At 37.0% G+C, this 15,510-nt stretch overlaps 1 protein-coding gene across 1 annotated transcript in view; it reads right to left on the minus strand.

Annotated features, from left to right (window-relative positions):
• The window catches only part of SLC36A4 (solute carrier family 36 member 4), a 63,239-nt gene that overhangs the window by 21,008 nt on the left and 26,721 nt on the right, over positions 1-15,510 (minus strand). Inside the window, exons 7-9 of the mRNA XM_077867441.1 lie at positions 14,526-14,753; positions 12,271-12,369; positions 5,542-5,711 (exon numbers count right to left, since the gene is read on the minus strand). Of these exons, the coding sequence (XP_077723567.1) occupies positions 5,542-5,711; positions 12,271-12,369; positions 14,526-14,753 (497 nt within the window). The remainder of the gene's footprint in view (positions 1-5,541; positions 5,712-12,270; positions 12,370-14,525; positions 14,754-15,510) is intronic.

The raw sequence follows: 15,510 nt of genomic DNA on the forward strand, positions 1-15,510 counted from the left end.
TAAAACAATATTTAACCTAAATGTACAGATATGAATATCTTAAATTTTTTAAAGCCAACCTGCTGAGTGACTCTGTTTCTCTCTAGGTTGAATACAGAAGCTACTGATAACTCACCCTTCATGATACGTTAAAATTCTTGAGCTTAGTTTTGTTAAGAAGCAAGAAGTCTGTTTGAGGCCTAGCTATGGTCCTTACCAGGAACCTCCCTCATTCTAAGCCAAAACATAACACAATGAGGGTTATCTAGTATTTACAACTAGACTGAATGCTGTGAACCACTCACTCTGGAGCATGTTCACTAGACTATAAGCACCATGAGGAAAAGATTTCCATCTGCTCACTGCTATTTCTCTACTGTCTGGAACAGGAGCTGGGACATAAGGCATATAATAAATATGTTAGATGCCCTTCATTTTGAATTTAATATGATTAAGGACAGTCATTCTGATGAGGAAAGTCAGGGGCAGTTTGGGCCAAGATTCCCGGTTACAGGTAACTTTAATATTGGAAGGAGGTAAGTCTGTCATAGCATTTTGAGATCCATTAAAACAAAACTTAATGAGAAAAAAACAAACATAAAAACAACCACACAGAATTTGTGAGGGAGAGAACAGAGGGAATAGTCCAGGAGACAGGAACCTTCTTTTTCCATTTTTTTTTTTTTTTAAGATTTTGTTTATTCATGAGAGACACACAGAGAGAGGCAGAGATATAGGCAGAAGAAGAAGCAGGCTCCCTGCAGGGAGCCCGATGTAGGACTTGATCCCAGAACCTGGGATCACGCCCTGAGCCAAAGGCAGATTGTCAACCCCTGAGCCACCCAGACCCTTTTCCCAGTTTTATTCAATTTATTTCTCTTACTACTTTTTTATTGTGCCTCTCAGTGGGCGCGTTCTTGCCTGAATATTTTCATTTTAGGTAACAAGCTCCTCGCTTGGAGTTCTACCCCTTGATTGCCTACTGGGATAAATTAAGAGATAGCTTGATTACCTGCTGTTACTCATCAGCTTTATTTCCTAGAATATTTGGGCTCCTAGCTCCTGTATGCTACAAACATGGACTTAGACTTGCGGTTTGTTCTGTTTTGGGGGGAAAATGAAGGAGCAGTTCACTTATCTTAATAAATTAAAAAGTTTATCTTATCCTTTCCCTGTTCTTCTATGGTTCTCTTTTTTTAATGAATTTTTCCTATCCAATACATGCTTCACAAAGAACACATGTGAAAGCAGAAGCACCTTACTGCTTCTCAGTATTTGTGTGTGAAAATCTAATACCCTCAATATTTCTGAGTAGACGTGTTTTGTGTGCAGACTGAATGAGTCACATGTGAATTCATTCTAGGCCAGTATTGTTCAAACTCTAATCATGACCCATTAGTGGGTGATATCAGTTAAGTGAGTGTGAAATACTTTTTTTTCCTAATATACGAACTGGAATACAGTATACCAGGGGGCAGTAGAAAATATGGGTTTTTATGTAACATTTTATTTATACTTATTGCATTACTTTGTGTGGGTGGTGTGTACCATGAAAACACACATACAGACATGTGTACATGTATTTCTATAAGGGTTTTTTCTATAAAACGTTTCCCTTTCTTACTATGGGTTGTAGTTTTAATTTTTTTTTTTTTTTAATTTATGATAGTCACACAGAGAGAGAGAGAGGCAGAGACATAGGCAGAGGGAGAAGCAGGCTCCATGCACCGGGAGCCCAACGTGGGATTCGATCCCAGGTCTCCAGGATTGCGCCCTGGACCAAAGGCAGGCGCTAAACCGCTGCGCCACCCAGGGGTCCCCGGGTTGTAGTTTTAAAAAGTTAAAAAGCCATTAACTGGAACCAAATAAGAAGGCACGGTAACTGTGATGGGGAAAAGACAAAGGGATATGGAACAGATCTTGCGTTTCAGAAAAATAAGCAACACAACAAAACTGAACAAAGGAAACCACAACTACAAGAAAGATGTTTGTTCCTATGATGTACACACCACCACTCAGTAAGACAGTAAGATGGAACCCAAATAAATACTATTCGCTATTTTAAGTCCTCTTGTAAACTTGTTATACCATCATTAATACTAATTACCCTCAAATCTCCATTCCTCCAATCTTCCCTTATGACAATGACACAATTAGAAACCTTCATCTTATTGGCTTAAATTCCCAAAATTGCTATTAGAGGAGCTGGAGAGACGTATAAACTAAAGACATAATCTAGATACACTCACCTGGAAGATCTTACAATGATGTGGCATTCATGCTCAAACACAAGTGCTATTCATCTGTCTGCCTAAGTCCACATTCCTATTTTTCCTTCAGACTCCCTTCATGCAAACGTTTCCTATTTAGGACCTCCTTGATAGTAAGGAGATTCTATAAATTAAAGTAGTACATAGGAACTTACATCGAAGCCTGAGAGCACTGTGTGAAAGAACAGAATCTACATAAAGTGATATGAAGAATTCTTCATATCAATCCAGACAGAAAGAAACATTATCTTTGATCTTTGTTAGGTTACTATCATGACTTTATTTGCATAGATTTTTTTTTTTAAGTCCAGTATTCAAAAGGCTATTTCTTCTTGGTTATTTGGCTTGCAAGTGTACTGTGCCTTTGCTTTTTACTCAGTACTTGCTCCCTCCTGGGGAGTGACGGTGGGCTAGGGGCTCTCAGAGGACAGGCTAAACACAGTGGATGGCTCTGAGCAGCAATTTCTCTCAAACGTTTTTTCTGAGAAGGAATTTTTATATAAAAAGCAACATCGAGATTATGATTATGTAAAAGGTGTACTTTTTATGAGCTGATGCTATGCTTGAGGCAGGCTATTTGGTCAAGCCTATTCTCAAGACTCCCAAGAGAATGCTTTTTCCCCCCTCTCTGCTGCTGTTTGGGTTGTGGGTGGAACTGAAATAGCAATTCCTGCCCCATCAAGGTGCTAATGTCCTAGCTCAGAGCTGCAAATTTACTTCAGTATCATCTTTAAAACATTCTTTGCTTCAAAACCTAAATGTGATACACTGAATACTACTACTCATAACTAGTTTTAAAAGATGACACCTCAATCAATAAATAGTTAATAATTTGGAGCCTCTCTAATCCATACTTGCTTTATCTTGGGGCTACTTTCTAATTCAGTATTTTCTTGTAGGAATACCCCTTACGAATTCTGAGAATGTAAGTCACATGGCATCAAAATCCCTTTACTGCTTCCCATTGCCAGCAGCTAGGAGCTCCCTCGGCTCTTGTGACCACCATTGGCTTTTATATCAAGAGTAACGAGTATACTGCACATTCTCTTACTTCCTAGGCCTATCACCTGAAGCACAAAGAGGGAAGGGAAGAAGAGACTCATACATAGTACATCAAGAAAGAAATCTTAGACATAATCCAGTGATCATTCCGGTTCAAACTTCTCATCTTACAGAAGACTATCACTATAAAAGGACAAGCATCTCCTCTGCAGTATTCCTCAATCATGGCTGTTATTTAAGCAGCCCGGATGCAGAGGCCATAAATAAATGGACAGTAGGCCACAGAAGCCTCATCTCCAAAAGGAAAAGGAATTAGCCAACACAAGTTCTCTGAGGGAATTTGATCTATCTTGACGTGCTTTCTGTTTTATTCCAGATTTGTGTTTTTTAGGATATGTGTATTATCCTTTCCTCTAAATGAAAAGCAGGTGACTTCTTTGATTAGAGATGATGATGGTCCCTTTTTAATCAAGTCTTGCAACTGGCTCTGTTCAAAGTGTAAAGCCACAGCAATGAGGGATAAGGTGAGAGGCACGAAGGGGATGCCAAACAAGGCAAGGATTTAACAGAGTTAATGCACGGGTAGTGGAGTGCCCTCCAGGCTCAGCTGTGAATACAGAAAGCATTTCCTACTTGTCTCTCCCGCTGTTCCTTCACCATGCTCTTAACTCTGGGGATAGGAACATCTCAATTTGACATGCATGTGTACTCCTCTTCACTCCTTTCTCTCTCCAAATATTTCTGTGGAAAAGAATTCTGAGATTGTTTCCATCTACATTTTTTTTAAAAGATGGATTTATTTATTTATTCATTTATTTATTATTTATTTATGATAGAGAGAGAGAGAGAAAGAGAGGCAGAGACACAGGAGGAGGGAGAAGCAGGCTCCACACTGGGAGCCTGACGTGGGACTCGATCCTGGGACTCCAGGATCTCGCCCTGGGCCAAAGGCAGGTGCCAAACTGCTGAGCCACCCAGGGATCCCTCCATCTACATTTTATATTTGACACTAAAAGTACTTGTCAGTTCTATTTATAAAATTATTCTTCAGATTTATTCTGACCATTATTCTAAGTGGGGAAAAATACCACTCTGTTTTCTAGATATTATACAATATTTGAGAAAAAGAACTATGCCATGCTACCATAATTTTTAACCTTGACTCTCTTAAGCCATTTAAGCTTCTAGCCTGTATTAAACTACTACAAAAAGGGGCATATTTGGAGGAAACAAAATTATATAATCAACCATAATGTAAGTTAATGAAATAAATGCTTAAAATTGTTTGTAGGCATGTCTCTAGTCTGAAACAAATGTATGATATCTGACACCTTCCCATCGTGAAATACTATATTTATAAAACGTGCCATAGCTAAAGTAGAACTATAATTAAAAAAAAAATGAACCCACTGCATGTGTGCCCATTGTGCAATCTGGAAGCTACTCTAGGTATATTCTCTCTACCACAAATGTGCAGCCCGAAAACTATTCTACGTATATTCTCTCATTTTCAACTCCAGGAAAAACCCAAAGATAAACTCTCAAACTATCAACAGGAAGCCAGTCAGAACATGTAATATTCAAAAACATTTCAAGTTTCACAGACTTCTATCCAAGCAGCTAAAGGAGCAGTGTGACATTAATTAAATCAGCAATTTAACATTTCTTCTTTGTATTTTCAAAGCTAAGGAGTTACCTTCAATTTAACGAATAAGGGAGGACATCTCCATGGTAATTGCTGCCAATACCTTTCTAAAATCTCCAGAGACCAATCTCTGGAAAAAGGAAAAACCCTCTATATTGCTTCATTTTGCAGAATATGGTTTCCAAATTTAAGTGAATATTTGATGCACCATATTGTCTTTTTAATAATGATGGGTTTTATCATTTTATCAGGAACCCAGAGTGTTGGATTTTTTGGCAGCAAGTATTACATTTTTTATTATAGTGAGTCTATATTAAAAAAATTCATGTTTTACTTTCATATGTTACTCAAATTTGGAACATCCTACAATTTTTAATTTTTTAAAAACTTTTAATCATTTTAAAGGATCCCAAATGAATCTGTAAAATCATAGACGGTCTCCTCTGAAAAGTATAAAAACTGTAAAATCATAGACGGTCTCCTCTGAAAAGTATAAAAATATTCTAGGTTACACAAATAAGAAATCACAATAAAAATTCTAAATGTTTAAACCATAAATCCAAAAATACACCTTTAATATCAAATACCAGTAAGCTATATGTGTGAAATATACAAACTAGGATTAACAAACTCATATATACCTACCATACATCCTGGGGAAGATTTAAAGTTATGCTGCCTTTTATTTCATCATGGAAACACATATATCCTAAGGTAGCTAATGTTACATACAAAGTTGTAACAATTCCCATGCCAATATTCAATGCTTGGGGAAAGCGTTTTGATTCTTTCATTTGATTTTCCAGTGGAAGGACCTAAGAAGAGAATGCAGATAATAGAAGTAATTTAAAACAATCTAGTATTCCATCTTATATATACACAAATTAATCTTCCTATAGCTTATATGCAAATTTTATTTCCTTTTTTAAAATTTCCTTTAAAATAAAACTTAAAATTGCTGAATATTTTTCTTGGTGTTATATATATATATATATATTTTACACTACAGATGTTCAAATCCTTAAAATAAAGAGATCTTAAATTAGATCTTAGCAGGCAAACCTGTCAGATCAAAAAAAATAAACTTTATTTTATTTTTTTTTAAAGATTTATTTTTATTTATTTATGATAGAGAGAGAGAGAGAGAGAGAGAGAGGCAGAGACACAGGCAGAGGGAGAAGCAGACTCCATGCTGGGAGCCTGATGCGGGACCCGATCCAGGGACTCCGGGATCATGCCCTAGGTCAAAGGCAGGCACGAAACCGCTGAGCCACCCAGGGATCCCCAATAAACTTTATTTTATTATATAATTTTAGATTTACAGAAAAGTTGCAAAGGTAAACAGAAATTTCCCATATACGCCTGACCAGTTTGCTCTTTTGTTAACATTTTAAACTACCAAATTACATTTGTTACAACCAAGAACCAACATTGATATATTATTATTCAACTCTAATTTTTTTTGGATTTCATTAAATCCACTAATGTCCTTTTTTTCTGTTCCAGGGTCCCTTCCAGGATGCCACACTGCATTTTGTCACCATATCTCCTTGGTCTTCTCTGGTCTGCGATGGCTTCACAATCCTTTCTCATTGTTCATTACCTTGACAGTTTTGAGGAATACTGGTTAGGTATTTGGTATGACGTCGCTCTACCAGGGTTTGTCTGATGTTGTCTGATGTTTGTACACTGGGATTATAGGTTTTAGAACAAGATACCACTGAGGTAAAATCCCCTTCTCATCACACATGCTATCAACATGATTTGTCACTGGTGAAATTAACTTTCATCATTTGGTTAAGGCAATGTTGCCAGGTTTCTCTACTTAATAAAGGTCTTTTCTTCTTTCTTACCACACTCTGTTCATTGGAAGGCAAGTCACTAAATGCAGCCCACATTCCAGGGACTGGGGATTAAGCTACAGCTCCTGGAGGGGAAGTACCTACATAAATTATTTGGGAATCCTCCCATGTACATATTTATTGCATCACTTACTTATGTTAGTGTGCATTCATGTATATTTGTTTTATATTGTGAATATGAATCCAAAAACACTTATTGATTTTGTTGCTCATATTGTTCCGGCTTCGGTCATTGTGAATTCCACCAGGTTGCTTCCTGTATTCCTTTGTATGCCTCTGTTCTTTCGTTTTTTGAGCATTTCCACACTTTCTGGTGCTATAAGATGCTCCAGACTCATCTTAAATGTCATTGTTTCAGTCCTAGAATCAGATATTTCTCCAAAGAACTTTGATTCTTTTGTTGTAGATGGTATTTAGAAGTCAAGATCTGGGTGCTGGATGTGGCTGTAGCTACTGTGTATCTCTTAGCTGAAGTACTAGAAAATACATGTGTGCATAATAACCCAAGTATAGCCATGTCTATAACTGCTTCTATATCTATCCATCTGTATATATTGTCTGTCAATTTAGTGAGATGAAAAGTTATTATTATTATGTGGAAAAAAAACCTTTAAAGAAAAGGAAAAAAGGCTAATTGAAGAGTGTTTTTAGGCCAATCTTCAGAGGTTTTGGCCATATGATTTGGCCATACGTAAAAGATATTAAGAAATAATAACAGCAAGTATTTACTTATGAGGGGCCAGGTATTTTTCTTTTGTAATTGAGATAAAATTGGCATATAACATTATATTAGTTTCATGTGTAAACATAAGAGTTTGATATTTACATGCATTCCAAAGTGATCACCACAATAAGTCTAGTTACCATCCATCACAATAAAATTTTTTTTTTCTGTAATGAGAACTTTAAAGATTTACTCTCTTGGCAATGTTCAAAGATGTAATAAAGTAGTATTGCCTATAGTTGCCATGCAAATTTGACAAGCCTTTAGCTACACTTACCAACTAAAAAAGGAAAGAGAGCTCAAACAAATAAAATCAGAAATGAAGTTACAACTGATACTATAGAAATACAAATGGTCATAAAAGACTACAATGGAAAATTACATGCCAAAAAACTGAACAACCTGGAAGAAATGGATAAATTCCTTAAAATATAGAATATTCCAATACAATGAATGATTCATGATTCAGAATCTGAATCTATTTCTTATAGAAATAGAAAATCAGAACGGAAAGATTAGTAATGAGGAGATTGAATCAGGAATCAAAAAACTCCTAACAAACAAAAGTCCAGGTCCAGATGATTTCACAAGCAAACTCTACCAAACATTCAAAAAAAGCTTTAAATACCTATCCTTCTCAAATACTTCCAAAAAACAGAAGAGGTGAGAACATTTCCAAGCTCATTTACAAGGCCAGCATTACCCTAATACCAAACCTAGAGTAGAGCACTGAAGAAGAAGGAGGAGATGGAGGAGAAGAAGGGAAGGAAGGAAATTTAAGCAACATCCCTGATGAACATAGATGCAAAAATCCTCAACAAAGTATTAGCAAACTATATTCAACAATACATTAAAAGGATCATACATCATGATCAAGTGATTTATTCCAGGGATGCAAGAATGGTTCAGCATCCACAAATGAATCAACAGGATACACCAAATTAACAAAATGGAGGATAAAAATCAGATGATCATCTCCGTAGATGCAGAACAAGCACTTACAACATTCAGTATCTGTTCATGATAAAAACACTCAATGCAGTGTGTACACAGGGAACATTACTCAACAAAATAAAGGCCATATATAATAGGCCCACAGCTAGTGTCCAGCAGTGAAAAGCTAAGAGCTTTCCCTTTAAGATCAGAAACAAGTCAAGGATGCTTATACTCACACTTTTAATTAGGTTAAGTGTTCCTTCAATTCCAAATGATAACCTTGCCAGGTAGATAGAGTATTTCTGTTTGGAAGTTTTCTCCTTTCAGTATGTTGAATACATCATGCCACTCTCTTCTGTTCTACAAAGTTTCTGGTGAAAAATCAGCTAACAGCTTCATTGGGATTCCTCTGTACAAAACAAGTTGTTTTTCTCTTGTTGCTTTTAAGATTCCCTCTCTAACTTTTGCATTTAAATGCAAAAGTTAATTAAATTAAATCCCTGCATGGATCTCTTTGGGTTTACCTTATTTGGAATATCTGTGGACCTGCATGTCTGTTTCCTTCCCCAGGTTAGGGAATTTTCCAGCTGTTATTTATTATTTTTATTCTTCTTTTTCTCTCTTATCCTAGGATCCCTATAATGCAAATGAATACCAATTCTGCCTGGTGTTGTCCCATAGGTCCCTTAAGCTTTGTTTACTTTATCGTTATTTTTCCTTTTTGTTGCTCTGTTTGAATGAGTTCCACTGCCCTGTCTTTAAGGTCACTGGCTAGTTCTTCTGCTTCATCTGGTCTACTGAACCCCTCTAGTATATTTTTCAGTTCAGTAATTGTATTCCTCAGCTTTATGACTTCTGTTTGGTACTTATATTTTTCTTTTGCTTTGCTGAAGAACATCCATTCTTCTCTGAAGTTCCATAAGCATCTTTATAACCATGACTTTGAACTCTATCAGGTAGCTTACTTATTTTCACATTGCTAAGGTCGTTTTCTGAAGCTTTGTCTTGTTCCTTCATTTGGAACATATTCCCACACCTCAATTTTCTTGACTCTCTATGTTTGTTTCTATGTATTAGCTGAAACAGCTACATCTCCCAGTCTTGAAGGAGTGACCCTGTGAAGGAGATGAACTTTATCATTCAACCTTGTCCTAGTTTGTGGTTGTCTCTTGGACCTTTGTGATTATCTAAGTAGCCTGATTTATTCTTGATAAGCTTCAGCTATTGAGCGTGTGCCAAGACCTACCAGTGCTCCAGTGTGGGGATCTCAGTCAGTACCAAGTTTCAGGATGACTGGAAGTCAGCTTCTCAGACAGCAGCTTTTAAAGTATGGAAATATAGAGTCCTATGGAACCACAATTGTAAACCCTGCTGGCCTCTAGACCAGGAGATCTGGATGGGTCTCCTAGGGAACAGTTCTAAAATTCAAGGTTTCAGATAACTGTATAAGCTCTTTTCTGGAAGGTATCAGCAAGCTGTAGCAAGATCAAAGGAGGGCACAAGATGGTATTTCTCTATGTTCCCTGAGAGTGCTTCTATAGCCTTGAGATGTGTGACAAACCTGAAGCCTGTCCCTCAGGTTAAAGTTTCAGCACCAATAAACAGGGCTTTTTCACTGGCATACTTGGGGTGCATTATCAGTGTGCTGTCTGTGCAGGGCCTCGGTGTGGCACCCTGTCAAGAACTGTCCTTCCCATTGATAAAGTCCCAAGGGGCCCTGGAACACAAACCCTCTCAGCCACCAGGGCCAGGTGATCAAGGGGCATTCCTTGTGTGGACTACACTTGCCTACAGCTTTAGTAAGGCAGGGCATGCCCACCAGTGTTAGCAAGGCAGCAGGACACTGCTGTGTTTGTGACTGTCTATCTGTGCTAGCATCATAGAGGGAGACTACAAGTATGGTGCTCACCAGTGCCTCCATCCCTGGAAAAAGTCCCAGCTTGTCCCTGCCCCTCCAGTAGATGTTTTAAGATCAGTGCATGAATCCCCTTCACATATAGTCTAGGCATTTCTCAAACTGAAGCTTTTATGCTAGATTCTGGGGCAAGTGAGTCCATATTCAAGTCCTTTAAAAGGAGTTTCTCAGATTCCTATAGCCTTTGGATCCTACAGGGGTATGCCATTGCATGTGTGAAGGGCCAGAAGGGATGCCTGATGTGGGGCACAAACCCCTTGCTCCTCTGGGAAAAGCTCCAGACTTGTAAGATCCCTCCCTATATTGGGTTGCTGCACCAGAGGTACAGTTTTTGGTGAGACCTCATCCCTTGTATCCCTTATCCGTCTTGATGTGGCCCTTTTATTCTTTGTCGTGGAGGAGCTATCCGGATAGTTTTCAGCTATTTCTCAGAGGCAATTATCCCATAGGTAGCTGTAGAGGTAGTGGGTTCATGGGAGAACGTGAGTTCAGGATCCTCCCCTACTGCCATCTTAGACCGCCCCTGCCAGGTACTTTTCTAGATGCTTTGCATGCAGCATTTCATGTAGTCCTCACAATAACCGTATGAGATAATAACTCCAGTAATATCTCCACTTTTTAGGTAAGTCAGGTCCATATGGAAATATTAACTGGTTAATAGAAGAGAGAACCATTTGGATGCCCTGGAGATAATCCAGACCTGAAATAGGGGGCTATGATTAAGAATGGTGCCAGTGCAGCTAGAAAAGGGGGAGAGGAAGGAAATTCACATTTTTGTAGGCTCCCTCTGTGATTAGCAGCACTGTGGGTGTTTTAAATGTAATTTCATTTGTGGGGGAAAATGAAAGAAAAATAAACATGCCTTAATTACTGATGGAACGGGGGAATGAATGACAAAGTGAAAGAAATTGCTCTAATGTTTCAAGCTTGAGCAACTGAAAATAAAACTAAAAGAAATAGGGAAATGAGAAAGTGAAACAGGTTTTGGATTAAGATTATGTCAGACTTTGGAGCTGCTGAACTTGAAATGTTAGAGGAACAACTTAACTGGAAATGTCCAATAGTTAACTACTAGAGTTTACAGGTTAAAGACAGAAACGAAAATCTACAGTTATGTCTGGAACAGTAATAAACGGAACTATAGGAATTTGTGAGATTTCTCTAATGGAGTAATGGATAATTCAGAGAAAGCAAGAACCCAAGTAAAATGATATAAAATTATCTTCTAGGCCTATTTCATCTGTGGTTCAAATAGGTATGTATAAGTGGTTTCGCTCCCATACCAAACCAACAGACAATGAAACAAGTTATAGAGCAGAGTAGAGAGTGATATTTTGTTTTCCCCAAATCTACACATTCCAGACTTTAAATAAACTGGAGGCATATTAAATGGAAATGTTTAAGATCTTAGAATCCTCGGGGTGCTTGTATTTCTTGGTATTAGCTTTATAATAACATCATTTCTCAAAACAAATATGTATAAATCTAGAGGGAGAATTTATATTTGATTCTTTTTTTTAATTCTTCTATGTAATTATAACTTTGTAACAATTTAAATTCACTTTAAATCATTTAGTCTATAAAATATGATGTTTGGGGTCTGTCTGAATGTAACCTGAGCTTGGTAAGTAGATGGAAGAGAGATAAAACAAAATTGACCATAAGTTGATTTTTGAAGCTAGGTGACGCTTACACAAGAACTCATCATACTGTTCTATAGATTTTGTATTAGGCTTGAAATTTTCCATAACAAAATGCTGAAAATCATCTAAACTAAACTATAATTCAAGTGTAACCTACCAAACTGCAAATAATGTTCTGGCAATGAAGAAAATGGAAACAAAAAAGAAAAATGCATTTTTAAATATCGTTTGACTACGTAAGTCTTTGTGTTGACTTAAAATTCTTAAAAATAATAATAAAGAATAAATCCTTACCACTCCTATGCCTTCAAAAGCAAACACAGCAGTACCAAAAAAGAGTGGGTATTTTTTCCAACCAGCCACTATTGGAAGGTTGTGGGGATTTGGCATATTCTGGAGAAACAAAAAAAGAAAACAAAAAAAAAAAAAAAAGAGAGAGAGAAGTTACTTCTTTACTTATTTTAAAATGTAAAATAAAGAGCAAAATCATATACTTCTGAGTTTCACAGCAGCAGATGTATGTTATAAAAGTGAATTCTTTCAATAAACACTTTAAGCATCCTATGTTAAATATGGCCAAGCAGTTAGGATTTCACTGCCAAAGCCATTGTTTCCCTCATGCTCACACATTCCATCTGAGCTAAATGCTCCTGATTACCTGCTTGCACCTTCAAGTCCTGGGCTGTTCACACTGGGTATGGCTCCTGTCACAACAGGAAATACATAAGCATACTCAGTCTGAGCTGGAGCCATAGAGCTAGTATCAGCCACTGTTCATGGGGTCCAATGAAATCCCTTTTCTACTGTTTTCATTTCTCTTTCAGTCTCCACAGTACGTGGTTCCTGACTTTGGCTTTACCTCATAACTCTGCTTCCTAGTACAGGTCTCCTCCTGGTTTCAGGGTCTGACTCTTTACCTAGACAGTTGCCATTACCCTTATTATTTGTACATATTCCTTGTCTCTGGCTTTGATTTCTTGGTCTTGACTCGTAGCCTTGTTCCAACTTTCACTATCTGGAAACTCAAACTGCACATCTTCTTCAAGTTCTCTGGTTCCACAATGACTATGTCTTCCAGCTACCCCAAGACTGGTTCCTACTCTGCTCACCATCCTGTGTTCTCTACCTTACCTAATTGGAAGTGGAAATCAGGGTCAAGGAAAGAAGATGAAAAAAGAAACAAGTGTGAAAGCACATGGATAATTTGGGAAATAGGTCTAGAACATCTGAAGCACAGAGAGACTTGTGTGATAGGATGGTGATACATGGTGGAAAATATAAGCTTGGTCAAAATGAAAAGGGCAGTCAATGTCTGAGTCATCTGATAACACCAAACTGTTACTTAAGATTCACATTGTTTCCTCTACCTAAATAACCTTCTTTTTTGCTCCTACTAACTCATACACGTTCAGCTAAGGGGTCATGAAATACAGAAAGCCTTATGAGGTCTTCCTGCCTGTCCCCTTCCACTGTTATTTGCAATAAGAAAATGTCTACAGGTTTTAGAATTCGGGGGGGTGGGGTATGAAACAGACCCATCATAACAGAGTTTTTAGTAAGTTGCCAGTGGAGATTTTAGAACAATTGCAGCAGTAATATATAAAATGGACTGGATCAGAAAAGAATAGAACAAGGATGCTTGACCTTTCTGAGTCATTGGCTCCTTTGAGGAATGAAAGCTATATACTGCTCAGTAGGGGAATGCATATATACAGACAGAAACATATGCCTTGCAAATATTTTGAATGGTTGTAGATCCTCTGAATCCCATCAATCAGTTTTTTAGGGGTGCCTGAGTGGCTCAGTTAAATGTCTGCCTTTGGTTCAGGTCACCATCCTGGGGTCCTGGGATAGAGCCCTGCATTGGGCTCCCTGCTCAGCAGAGTGTATGATTCTCCTTCTGCCCCTCCCCCTGCTTGTGTTCTCTCTTTTTCTTTCTCACATGTTCTCCCTCTCTCAAATAAATAAAACCTTTTTAAAAAAAAAAACCCACAATTTTTCAAGGAATATTTCTTTTATGGTTAGGATCCCCAGACTATGGACAATGAAATCAGTTGAGGTTGCATACTTTAGACAGAGGTTATGGACTAGGGTACTGGCAGTGAACTGAAGTGGTGGCAGCAAACGGTGGTTCAGAAGTAAAAGAAAATTACAAAATTACATCTATACTCCCATCTGGAGACTGATTCAAATCTTCAAAGAATAAACAAAACACTAATGAGGTCTCTGTTTCACATCACATTGTACTGAGGTACGATCCTAAATCTCACAGCTTAATAAGGTAGGTATTCTCTTCTGCAGTGATGTCATGAAGCCTAGAGGCATATTTACCAAGATTCAAAACCAGACCTGAATACAAAGCCTGTGCTGTGTCACATACTTTTCCAGCTGAGCGGTATCCCCCAAAAGGAGACCCAAGTTGACTGATTATCTCCTGTGTGCCACATAATGAAGTAGGAATCTTTACATATCTTTACTTTTACCTTCAAAGTAAAGAATTTACTTATTAAGAAACACATGACACTCAGTTAAAAACATGTTATACTTACCCTAACAACATACTGATAAATTATCACAAGACTGACAGCCATGGAAATGTTGGCAAGGAATGACAGCACAAATAGATTCTTTAGTTCACGAATGAAGACCAAAAGAATTATAAATGGAAGAAAGCAAAGCATATATATCCTTAGATCAATACTTCTTCTCTCACATGGATTTGATGAATTGGTACTATTCAAAAGAAACACTTTACTCTCCAGGAATCCTTCATGAACCTATAATAGGATTACCACGAGAATAAGAAAGAGGGGGAGAAAAAAAACTTCCATCAACTTATAAATAAAAAAAATAAAGAAAATTATTATCTATATACTCTATGATAAATTCCTTTACAATAAAGAATGTTTACATTTTTTCAAGATATTCTAGCTTCCTAGAAACATATATATGTATCAAATTGAAGGATAATTAAAATAGGATAATCTTTTTTTAGGATAATCTTCTTTGCAAAATAACTTACCATATACTGTAAAAATAAAGTTCACTAGAAAGTTATGAGGATGAATTTATGAATTTATTTCGAAGCTTTGTGCTCATGATCCCTTAAAAGGCTCAATCTGTTTTGGAGATCATCAAAAGTGGATGCATATTCGCTGAGAATGACTATATTCTACTCCAGATATCCTACTCCAACTTACTTTCTTCAGAGGAGGAAACAAGCTCTAAGCACCTCTAAGCATCTCTGAGAAATGTACAGTTGCCAAAATAAAATTCAGAAGTCACAGTCTAACTTTAAAACTGTTTTAAAAAAAAATAAATAAAAATAAAATAAAATAAAACTGTTTTATAAGACAACTGTTTATAAACTATCATCACTATCAATAAATATTTATTAAGAATCCACTAAATTCATTCATGGCCATGTGTTAGAAGTAAATACATTTTTGCTAGAGCAAAAAACTTCAATAAATCAATTTTACCTTAAAATTTATTCAGCCACATTTATATTTTTTTTTAATTTTTTATTTATTT

The sequence above is a fragment of the Canis aureus genome, chromosome 23 (assembly GCF_053574225.1).
Source record: "Canis aureus isolate CA01 chromosome 23, VMU_Caureus_v.1.0, whole genome shotgun sequence".
In the NCBI taxonomy this organism is placed as follows: Eukaryota; Metazoa; Chordata; class Mammalia; order Carnivora; family Canidae; genus Canis; species Canis aureus.